Source organism: Oncorhynchus keta, chromosome 14 (genome assembly GCF_023373465.1).
Source record: "Oncorhynchus keta strain PuntledgeMale-10-30-2019 chromosome 14, Oket_V2, whole genome shotgun sequence".
In the NCBI taxonomy this organism is placed as follows: domain Eukaryota; kingdom Metazoa; phylum Chordata; class Actinopteri; order Salmoniformes; family Salmonidae; genus Oncorhynchus; species Oncorhynchus keta.
Window position 1 is genome coordinate 68,486,255 of NC_068434.1, and position 12,366 is coordinate 68,498,620.

At 50.1% G+C, this 12,366-nt stretch overlaps 2 protein-coding genes across 2 annotated transcripts in view; one reads left to right on the forward strand and one right to left on the reverse strand.

Moving 5' to 3' along the window:
• Positions 1–12,366, reverse strand: part of LOC118394168 (zinc finger homeobox protein 3-like) — a 188,638-nt gene that overhangs the window by 146,617 nt on the left and 29,655 nt on the right.
• LOC127907083 (basic salivary proline-rich protein 1-like) lies at positions 8,407–9,597 on the forward strand. Its single transcript, XM_052460773.1, has one exon. The coding sequence runs from the start codon at positions 8,407–8,409 to the stop codon at positions 9,595–9,597; it is 1,191 nt and encodes a 396-aa protein (XP_052316733.1).

The following is a 12,366-nucleotide window of genomic DNA, read 5'->3' on the forward strand; positions in this document are numbered from 1 at the left end:
ATAATTCCTGCCTCAACTAATCCACCTTTTCCCCTCCTTTCGAGGTTTAGAGGGACTCATCAGCAGCACTGTTTCACTTTTTCCCTCCCTCCCTCCCTCCCTCCCTCCCTCCCTCCCTCCCTCCCTCTCATGTTCACCATGAATGGAGGCAGACAGCATGGTCGTTGGCTGCCAGGATGAAGCAGCAGTTCATTCTTGGCTGCCCTCCCTCTCTTCGTAAAGGCAGGTATAGAGTTTCTAACAGCTCTGGCTGGCTTGATACAATGGAGACCTCAGAGGTGCAGGCCGAGCTCCAAACAGGTGAACCAAACCAACCAGCCTCCCCACCCTGGCCCTACACTCCAACCCTTCTGTCCCTTACAACCCCCATATATCTCTGTCTCTCTGTCTCTCTGTCCTGACATTCACTGTGCTTCTCTCCTTTCTGCCGGAGAAATATAAAACCAGCCAGATAAGATCTGATCCAGGAACTAACTAGCTAATGAAACACTGTAGGTTCAGAGGCCAAACACCTCTCACATCCATTGTTTCTAGGTAGATAAACATTTAGACTAGAATATTGACATTGTTCAAATAGATTTCTTTACATACTCATTCGCATCTCTGGTTTTGGCACCTTGACTTCCCCCCTTCTCCTTCCCCCTCTCCTCCCAGGTCTCTTCTGCCAGCAACACGAGGCGTCATTAGGCAGCATAATCAGCATGCTGTTTGCATACATCTGCCTTATTTTATTGATCCCTCTTCATTCATTAAGATGCAGGGTATATAATTAAGGCCCCCCTGCCTCACCCCAGGGAAGGCTAATTCCCCTGCATGCCAAGGGGATTTCAGCAGAGGGCACAAGTGGGCTTGTCACGACGGGCACAGGGCCAGTTCCAGTCCCAGTCCCATCCCTGCCTCCCCTCCGGCTGTCCACATCCCCAGCCAACTCCCCTAACAAGGACAGCCTTTTCCTGGCCGTGTTAACTAAAAGGACAATTATCTGGAGAACAATGATGCTTTTCACAGGGCCTGTGTTGTCATTAATGCACTGGGTCTGGTTACAACAGTCAGCTTAAGCTAATTAAGGAATGCTATCTGTGGCTTCTCATTGCTTCTTAATTAAGTAGGATTCATTTAAAAATGGGGACAAACAGAGTCACATTTTTTTGTTTAGTTTTTCTGCTGTTCTCACCAGTTTTGGATTCTGTTGGGATCTTTTCTTTCCTTTTGGCTCTCTCTTTTCACTTGATAAAAACTGACAAATGTGTAAGGGAACCTACGGTACCATTCAACAGCATTCCTGTTCAGATCAAATGAACCTCAGTAATTATGAACACAGAGAAATAATACAATATGCATTATGCGTATGTATAAATGTTTTATAAACACAGGCCCAGCCTCAGGCCTCACTCAGCCCCAACAGGGTAACAGGACACCTGGCCTGTATGCCTGGCCTTTGTCCCTCTACAGTGGACCGTGTGGAGTGGTCCAGTCCCTTTCACCTCCTGACACAGCCTACTCACCGGCCCGGGCCCCAGCTCCATCCACGTCCAGCATCAATAACACATTCCTATTAGGCCTGACAGAGTGCTGGGCAACTCTTTATTTCCTCTAAGACAGCTGACTTCTCAGGAGAGGCCTGTTAGTCACCAGTCACTCGCCACTGACTGACAACGTGGGGAAAGGTGAACGAGTGAGGGAATGTGAGGGAGGTAGAGTTGTGAGAGAGGTCTAGAAGGATTCTTCCATGGTCTTGAGCTCTGTCTCTTTAAAGGGACTGACCCCTCTGAAGAGGTTAAGATGGCATCCAGGCCTTTTCTAAGGGCCAGCACAGCCTCTCTAAAGGGGACTCTTCACTGCAGACCAGGGTCTAACACTCTGTGATGGGAGACAGAGGACCTAACATGACGGACAGCTAGTGAGCCAACATTGAGCCACCTTAGGACTACAGGACTACACAGGGCTTCAGTGCGTTAGCGCTAGCAGAATGTAAAGAGTGTGTGGTAGTTCACATTGGACAGAGCAAACAAACACACAGAATCACTTGAGCAGAGAAATCTGGTTTGGCAAGTATATGTCCATATTTGCAAGCTAGGCATTGTACAGCAGGCTACAGCTGTTAATTGCGATTAAAATGTAAACAAAAGCAGAGTTCAGTGAGAGGTGTGTGTGTATTCTCAGAGCTGGGGTGGATCAGGATTGAAGCTATACACACATGTACGCATGCACACACACGCACACACACACACACACACACACACATACACACACACACACACACACACACACACACACACACACACACACACACACACACACACACACACACACACACACACACACACACACACACACACACACACACACACACACACACACACACACACACACACACACACACACTCACACACCTCCCATATCAGGTTCCAGGAAGGTTAGCTCCAGCCCAGCTCACTCTGTTCTTCAATGAAAGACTAGATGGGTGAAGAGCTTATGACCATGTATATTTATTGCTTTTCCCTTTCACCCCCACAGCTCTCCACACCCACTCAAAACACTCCAACAATTCACACAGCTTCTCATGGCCTGGCAGCACCTTAAACATGCTTCAAGTACCTGACTTCTTTCTCCACAACTACTAGGATCCATGTCACTGGAGTCCTCTGTGTCAAACCAAAAGTGTGTGTCATTTTGTGTCCTCTAAGTAAACATTTCTCCCATTTTCCCTTTTCCCAGCTCTTAAGTATGCTAAAGTTTTGTGCTCTACAAATCTTCAGATGGGCCGATGTGCAGCCATCTGGACCGTCCACTACCCATGATGCCGCTGGAGTGTTGTCCCCGCCTCGTAGCCCCCATGTTTGGGGTCACTGTGACCCCTGGTAGACTGCTCTTCTTATCAACGGCAGCGCCGCTCCCTTAGTTTCCCCTGCTTTTAGCCTCTAAACAAGAAAAATGTAGTGTTTTAAGTAATCCTAGTTGGTACAGGCCATAATTGATTGGGTAATCCTGGTTTAACATGCACTAAAGCCAGTGCTTAAGAATCTATTAAGAAAGCTAGCAGCTTAAAGAGGCAGCATCTATCTCACGTTGGCTGGTTGGGATGGATCTCACATAGCATGACAGCCCATGTTACTGTCCCAAGCCCAGAGGGTGGAGGCAGCAATGTGTCATTTTCAGCCGACCCACAGTGGTTTAGTCCCTCTGTCTTGTTTGTTTGCCTACACAGGCCCGCTGCTTGCTCCTTTAATGTGCTAAAGACAATGCCAGGCTTTGCCCCCTGATCTCTGGCTGACTACAAATCCCTCCGTAAGAGGCCTTGCTGGCGCTCCTCCATTAATCTGGTGGCTCTGTTCCGGCCCGGCCCGGGCGCCGCCCCGTCTCCACAGACGTGACACCAACAGGGCCCGTCAAGTCGACATGACACATGCCACGCCGCCTGCTCATCACTGTGACAGCCCTGTCATAATCACCACAAATCTCCCCACATCAGCACGGAGAGGGAGAGGAGGAGGAGGAGGAGGAGGAGGAGGAGGAGGAGAGAGCAGAGAGTGGGGGAAGGAGAAAGAGAGAGGGAAAGAAAGAAAGAGGGAGGAGAGAGAGGTGGAGGAGGAAGATAGAGAAGGGAAGAGAAAGGAGGAGGAAGGAACAAGGGAAGAGAAACAGTGGCAGTAGTCAGAGTGGCTCGTATCAGACTGAGTGTGTGAGCTGGGTCTGTGTCTGTGTGGACACAGGGGGATCAGTCTGGGGGAGGCCCATCTCTTCCTGCTCCTCTGCCTGGCTCTGTGGCTGTGTGACGCAGGAAGAGAGGGGCTCCCTGTTGTACTACACACACATGCTCAGAGCAGAGCTACACAGCCTCCTCATGACCAGGAAGTGAATAGACTGTATCACTGTGAGTGGAAGCTTGGAGCCTGACCAGCCAGCTAGATAGACACCACAATGACACCACGGACACAAATGTGCCTGCATTCACACACCTACACAAACTACACTACACACTCTCTCTCAAACCCACATAGACACACACAAAGGAAAGAAGAGAAGGAGCATAATCCCCCCCAAGACCTCTGCCCTAATGGGGCCCACTACTGTAATTACAGGGCACAGATTTGGGATCAGGCACTTAAGTAGCCAGCTAAAAGTGCCCAGAAAACAAAAAGCTCTGTAATTATCGTCTGCCTCCTCTCTCCCCTGTGCAACTTTGGTTACCTGTCATGCTGCCGTTTTGTCAGGACCCCGTTGTTTCCCGGATTCTCCCTAATCCGTGGCTGGAAGCGGCACTGGCAGAGCGCCTGCCTGTGTGAGATGTGGGGGCGAGTGACGACACGGAACACAAAGATAGCAGAAACCTGAGTCCTCTCAGCCCCACAAGCACATGGATGCTTTTATTTTACAAGAGGACGGGGGGGTTCAGTTTGCACTACACAAAAGATCCATTGTGCAGTGAAACTTTATATACATATTAGAAACTCGAAACCCATAGCCTCGGCGCGCAGGATTCTTGTAACTGTGAACAAGATAACATTACCAACCATTATTTTCCTCAGAAAAAGAAAAAAGGCTTCAATCCTGTTTCTCTACACAGGTCTTATTCCTCATGATGGATTCCTCTTTTTCTGTGCTTTTCTCTTCCAGCTGGGTCATCTAATATCTATGATAAGAGATGTGGTCTTGGGGCAGTTTGGTGGCCCATTAGGTAACACATTCCCCAGATGGGAGATTGCAGCAGGAGACATCACATCCACACAGATTTGTAATCAACATTCTCTTGGCCTGCAGTCACCATCTACCTCACCTCTCAGGTGTTGCGGGAGGAATTCAAGTGCCTGTATACCTCTGTTTCTTAACACTGTTCATTCACTCCGTTCAGTCACCCAGGAATGCAGTCTACCTCTTTCTCACACCATCTGGTTCAACGACACAATTCAAACACTTCCACCAACAAGAAGAAATCAACATCTTTCCTTGCCATTTTATATACATTTACATCTCAACCGTGTGTAACCTGTAAACATTCCAAACTCAGAGAGGATGATGGGAAATGATGCGGTTAACAAGACCGAGAGACACACACTTTTTTCTCCCTCTTTGTTTTGGCACAAGTCCATTCTTGTCAAAACAGTTGTAGAGCTCCTTATCTACTTGTTCAGCAGGGAAGTTAAATAACCACGTCCACAGAACAAATAATCACATAGGATCCCAGGCGCACACTAAACATCAGGGGCGGGGGGGGGGGCAGGAGGAACACTAGGAGAGAGGGGGGGACACCTGGGGTAAGAGAGAATGGGTAGAAGGGGAAATGGTATAGAATGGGGAGAGATGGTATAAAAGGATACCAGTCATAAGACAATGAGTCTGATACAAGAGGCCCTGTAGGGCAGTTAGAGAAGGGATAGGGGTGAGACAAAAGAGGGGGGAGTCAAGGGTCAACCTACAGAGGCTAAGGAAGGGTACAACCCTGACCAGTCCTGTCCTTGGGCTCGAGTGTCAGGAGACGCCACAGCCATGACATCATCATTGTGAGATCTGTAATTAAGCGTTGAGAGCTGAGGAAGACAGTGTCAGCAGCACCGAGTCAGAGAGACAGGGAGGAGGCTGGACAGCCATGTTCATAATGACAGCTTAGAGTGGACCAGAGAGACGACAGAACCTTACTGTGGCAAATAATTATTGGTGTGACATAAATATGCACGCATACACGGGACAGACATACCTAAATACTAGTACACCTTAACACTTACATCATGAATAAAGTCATTTTATTTACCTTTAATTAACTTGGCAAGTCAGTTAAGAACAAATTCTTATTTTCAATGACAGCCTAGGAACAGTGGGTTAACTGCCTGTTCAGGGGCAGAACAACAGATGTTTTCCTTGTCAGCTCAGGGATTCAATCTTAACGCTCTAACCACCAGGCTACATACCACCCCTGAAACAAGGTTTAGTGGAAATAGGTGACAAAATGGACACATTATAATGACTTAACTACCTACTGTTGTCTAAATCAAGCTAGGCTCAAAGCATGTGGTTAACTAAAAGAGAGGTAGCTTAGGAATGGGTTAGTGTCCTTGATGAATGTTACACAACTCTCCTAAAGTGCACAAGAAGCAGTCCATTCCTATTTATACCAGCATTAAATCTCTGCACAAATCAGCCCTGATTCAAACGATAAGCTTCACGCGTCCACAACGGAGTGGGTTTCTACTAATTTGGGTGCAAAAGGAATTCATTGAGCAGTTCCACCTCTGCTGTCCCCTGGTCTTGTTTTGTTACTGATATTTATATCAGCTGCTTGTGTTCTGAGAAGGTCAAGAGGGGGAGGCACAGAAAGAACGTGCTCTCAGTTTAAACTCTCCACAGACAGGCTGTGTGCATAATATGCCTTTAAAGTTTGCAGTTTTCTTCTTCTCTGTGCTGCTGACTTTTCAGTGTTTAGTCGGATTGAAAATGTGCATCCCAGAATGGGCCTCTCTGAGCCCATTCGAGCCATAGCTCATCTACAGAAATAAGGCTGCAGTGTGCGAGTTATAGGCCCCTCTCTCATAGTTTACTTTACTATGTTCCCCATGCGTGATGAAGCCCAGTCGAAGGGAGGGGAGGGAGGAGGGGAAGGAGGGCTCTGATATGGCTCGGTGTTCGTATTAAAGAAGAGAAGACCATGCAGTCCACTGGGGCTGCTCGGGAGGAGGGAAGGAGGGCTCTGATATGGCTCGGTGTTCGTATTAAAGAAGAGAAGACCATGCAGTCCACTGGGGCTGCTCAGAGAAAGAGAGAGAAGAGGGAGGAGGGGAAGGAGGGCTCTGATATGGCTCCGTGTTCGTATTAAAGAAGAGAAGACCATGCAGTCCACTGGGGCTGCTCAGAGAAAGAGAGAGAAGAGGGAGGAGGGGGAGGACTGAGTAGTAATAATACCATAACGTTTGTAACTGGACTCATGTCTTTATGTAAAGGAGAAGTGTTGGATGTGTTTGGATGAAATGGGGAACTATTTTTTCAAGCTCCAGAAATATTAGAGTTGAAGGTGATTCAGATGTGATTCAGACCTGGCTGTTTCTGTTCTCAGCAGCTCGACGATATGTTCCATGGAGATGGACGGTGCAAAACCTTTTCCATGGAATCTGCTCATATCACACTGCATCACACATTCATCCATATTCAACCTTGGTACATACCGTACACTGAAATACCGACCATGCTTTGATTCAAATGTTACATTAAGCCACCTTCTTCCAAGTGAAATATTTTTTAACACCTACAAAGGGCTTTACTATAGTGCCAGCAGTGAGGTAATCAGTAGTGTATAATCAGTTATGTGTGAGGCCCCATCTGCAGAGCAGTGAAGTGACCTGCTGATGAAACACAACCACTGCATCGTGGGAAGATCACATACATCGGAGAGAGATAGAGAGAGAGAGAGAGAGAGAGAGAGAGAGAGAGAGAGAGAGAGAGAGAGAGAGAGAGAGAGAGAGAGAGAGAGAGAGAGAGAGAGAGAGAGGGAGAGAGAGAGAGAGCAGAGTAGGGATTAGAGGGTGAGAACAATGTGAACAGTATCTTTATGGTGTCTCTCTTTCTTCTGCTAGACATGGCTGGGCTGGGCTGAAGGGGAGACATAGCTGGCCTGTCCGTAGTCAGACTAGCTAGGCTCAGAGAGCCACAGGAGTAAAAGGTGCTTTAAGTAAGTTTTAATAGGCACATTATTCCCCCCTCCCCCATCACCCCCGTTCGGGCTCCACTCTGAACGAGCAGGCCTTTTGAAGTTGGTAACAGCTGTAGTGTTCCAGCCCTTATTTAAAGGTCAGCTCACTGACTTCACTTAAAAGGAGAGGGGGACTAGGGGAGAGAGAGGGAGAGAGATGGAGAGGAGGGTGTGGGAGGAGAAATTAAGAGCGGGATGAAGGAGAGAGAATAAGAAGAAAGAACAAGAGAGAGTTGCTAGTGTAGGAAGGGATTAGTTGAGGGAGAGGTTAAAAGTTTGTAGAGTTGCATCTGGCCTCCTGCCTACTCCCCTGTTTATTGCCGTAGGCCTAGAGTTCTGCTGCCAACGGTAACCGCACCTGAAGCCGCTCCACGGCACGTTGACTGAGAAGACAGAGGAAGGAGCGCACGCGTGATCCATACGCCACAGCCCTGCACTGGCATGGCTGTGGCGTATGTGCCAACCCAGAAGAGGTGGGTGTGTGTGTGTGTGTGTGTGCGTGTACTACAATCACCCATGCCAAGTCATGACTTCTCCTTACTTACTAATTCTTCCCCCCTTCTTTCTCCCCACACTCCTCTCTCTCTTTATCTCTCTCTCTCTCGCGCGCTCTCTCTCTCTCCAAGCCTACCCCCTCCATCTTTGTGCTCAGTCACTCTTGAAAAGTGCCTGGCTGCACAGGACTGGCCAATCCCTCCGAGCCAACCCACCAACCTCCCGAGTCTGCAATGGGCTGGACAGGACTGGCCAATCCCTCCGAGCCAACCCACCAACTTCCCGAGTCTGCAATGGGCTGGACAGGACTGGCCAATCCCTCCGAGCCAACCCACCAACCTCCCGAGACTGCAATGGGCTGCACAGGATTGGCCAATCCCTCCGAGCCAACCCACCAACCTCCCGAGTCTAAACAGGACTGGCCAATCCTTCCGAGCCAACCCACCAACCTCCCGAGTCTGCAATGGGCTGCACAGGATTGGCCAATCCCTCCGAGCCAACCCACCAACCTCCCGAGTCTAAACAGGACTGGCCAATCCTTCCGAGCCAACCCACCAACCTCCCGAGTCTGCAATGGGCTGGACAGGACTGGCCAATCCCTCCGAGCCAACCCACCAACCTCCCGAGTCTGCAATGGGCTGGACAGGACTGGCCAATCCCTCCGAGCCAACCCACCAACCTCCCGAGTCTGCAAGGGGCTGGACAGGACTGGCCAATCCCTCCGAGCCAACCCACCAACCTCCCGAGTCTGCAAGGGCTGGACAGGACTGGCCAATCCTTCCGAACCAACCCACCAACCTCCCGAGTCTGCAAGGGGCTGGACAGGACTGGCCAATCCCTCCGAGCCAACCCACCAACTTCCCGAGTCTGCAATGGGCTGGACAGGACTGGCCAATCCCTCCGAGCCAACCCATCAACCTCCCGAGTCTGCAATGGGCTGCACAGGATTGGCCAATCCCTCCGAGCCAACCCACCAACCTCCCAAGTCTAAACAGGACTGGCCAATCCTTCCGAGCCAACCCACCAACCTCCCGAGTCTGCAATGGGCTGGACAGGACTGGCCAATCCCTCCGAGCCAACCCACCAACCTCCCAAGTCTGCAATGGGCTGGACAGGACTGGCCAATCCCTCCGAGCCAACCCACCAACCTCCCGAGTCTGCAAGGGGCTGGACAGGACTGGCCAATCCCTCCGAGCCAACCCACCAACCTCCCGAGTCTGCAAGGGGCTGGACAGGACTGGCCAATCCCTCCGAGCCAACCCACCAACCTCCCGAGTCTGCAATGGGCTGGACAGGACTGGCCAATCCCTCCGAGCCAACCCACCAACCTCCCGAGTCTAAACAGGACTGGACAGCAAGTCTCTGGCCAGCCTCTTTTACACGTCCACAACAACAAGGTCCTAACCACAGAACTAGACAACTAGAGGCAGATGGTGTTCCTGCTCCATGGAGGAGGCCTGCACGCCAGACTACAGTCCTGTACTGAGTACATGAGTTTCTAACAGACAGACTGGGCTTAGACTAGACACAGCTCTACAGGAGAATGGTATGATGTCCCCCCACATCCACGACAGGCCCAGGAGACAGACCATTCTCTGTTCACTTCACATCTCTCTTTCACTGGAATTCCCCTTAAAAACCTGGCATCTCAGGGGCCTCATGAGTGGCGCAGTGGTCGAAGGCACTGCATCACAGTTGTGCCACTAGAGATCCTGGCTCGAGTCCAGGTTCTGTCGCAGCCGGCCGCGACCGGGAGACCCATGGTGCGGCGCACAATTTATTATTTGCAATGACGGCCTACCCCAGCCAAACCCGGACGACACTGGGCCAGTTGTGCGCCGCCCTATGGGACTCCCAATCACAGCCGGATGTGATTCAGTCTGGACATATAACCCTCCCCTAGCCCCCTCCCCAGCCTGGTCCTAGCCCTCTAAACTTGACATGGCGAGGGCTGGAATTCTGAACCTGCTTGTGTTCACATGCACATCAAATGCGATTAAGCACAAGCCTCCTGGATTAAGATGAGTCTGTAGCCCCTCACATCTTGGGCTAACCTCTAGAAAGCATTCGGCTCCCTCCTGACACAACAGTATCCAAGTTCACTTTGGCCCGACTCCGGCCTCTCCTTTGCTTGTGGAAGTAATACCAGATTACAGAGCAACTGTTGTCAAACGTTTATATAATGTGTTTTTCTTGTTCTTTTCCCCCCTCTGTGTGTTTGGACAGCTGTTCTTTAACAGCGGGCCATCTTAAGATGCTGCTCTAGCATGACTTTTTTGTGTGGAATTAACGTCTCATTTCAACTTAATAAACATAAAATACATGACGGATTTGGCTGGGCTAGGGGAACCTCTGCAGCTGAGGGGGTGGTGGGTGGACGATGGGGGGTAATTATGTTCCTTGAATATTTGTTTTTTGTATCCTGCTCCAGCTCTCTGCTATGGGGTTGTCTGCCTGTGTGTTAGGAGGGTGTCAGGAGGAGTCAGCCTCAGTGTGCTGTGGCATGGCAGGGGTTAACTCTCCCCCTGTAACTCAGGTACACACGACGTGTCCTGACAGGCAGCCCAAACCCCAGCACCGAGCTACACAGATCCACACAGCCCACAAAAGAGGGGGAATTTCTACGAAAACAAAAGGAGAGGAGGTGAAGAACAACTCCTTGACAACATTCTTTTCTTTGTTGAATCAAAGTAGGGAAGCTTAAAGGAAACACCCATCAAAACACCCATTGATAAAAAGTGCCAGCTTTAGGTGTCTGGATGGATAGAAGGGGGGCATAGGGTGCAGACACAGGCCAACAGACATCAGAATCAAGCCCAGGGAGTGAGGAGTACCTAGAGGGGAAGTCCAAACTGGAAGTAGTAGTGTGTGGAGACTGGAGGACCAGCGGGTTGGAAGCTCTCCCAGAGCCCAGATGCTCTCTGTCAACATAGAGATTCCAGAGAGGAAGTAGGGCTTTACAGCAGCAGGCTGGAGACAAAGCCAGGGCCTGCAAAGACCAGGAGCTCTGACTGAGGAGACAACCTGCTTCACACTAACAGTCTAACACACACCCCTCCTCCTTCTCTTCCTCGCTCTGAAGAGGTCTAGGTCCACTGGTTCTGGTTCCTGGGCCTGAACGGGCCTGTTTCAGAGCAGGCTGTCCCAGCAAAGAGGCCCTGAGAGCAGGGACTGAGCTGCCGAGTCTCCCTGTCCAGGCTGGGCCCCTCTCAACCTGCCTCTATCAGGAGGTAAATAGCTATTGGCTGCTCAATAAGTGGCTTCAGTGCGTTGGAGTGAGGGGCCTTTTTTCCCTGCGCTCTCCCCAGCCTTGACAAGCATGTATTGACAGAGCAGTTACACACTAACCCATTGGGGGAAATCCTCCACATTGTGCCCCAGGCAGCTGATAAATGGAACTCATACACTACTTGTAAGCATGAACGCATGCAGACACACACACACACACAAGGGTATACACAAACACACAACGGAATGGTTCAATACCAGACACACACACACACACTCTCTCACACAGTAAAAGGTGAGGGAGTGTGTGTGAGGAAGGGGGACTTTATGCTAATGCAATCTCCTAGTATATAAATCAAGCAGAGGACATGGGAGACCAAGACATGTACAGAGAAGAGGGTCAGAGATGAAGGGTAAAGAGGCCCAGGGTCAGAGGTCACCAATCTATCTGATCATATAGATTTGGCAAATAGATCCTGTAAAACCGCCTCTTGTCACATCCTACTCCATAACAAAATAAATTCCATAGTTGTGTTGCCGCCTCAGGTGGTGTGAGATTACAGGGACCTCAGCTCAATATCTACAGCAATGATCATAATACTCTATTCAAAATTCAGCCATTCGATAGCTAAATAAGGGCCTTGGAAATATCTCTCCAAACCCCAAACAGAACGACTTGTATTGACACAGTAGGGGAGGGAGAGAAATGGTGAGAGAGAAAGAGGGAAATCATGTCAGTGCACAGTTTGGCCATGCTGAGGTATCAGAGGAAGCCGTCAATGTCAATCCCTCTGGCTCCATCTGGGTCATTCAGCCATCTCTCCCTCTCGCCATCCATCCATCCCTCTCTCCATCTCTCCGCCATCAGGGAGCCACAGCAGCCAGCCACAGACGTGGGAGGAAGCAGGAATGAGGGAGGAGAGGGGGGGACTGAGCCCCCAGCAGTGGAGAGTGTTGTCCTCTCT

Excerpts from the sequence above, each read along its gene's own strand:
- LOC127907083 (XM_052460773.1), top strand. The coding sequence starts at position 8,407 with ATGGGCTGGACAGGACTGGCCAATCCCTCCGAGCCAACCCACCAACTT.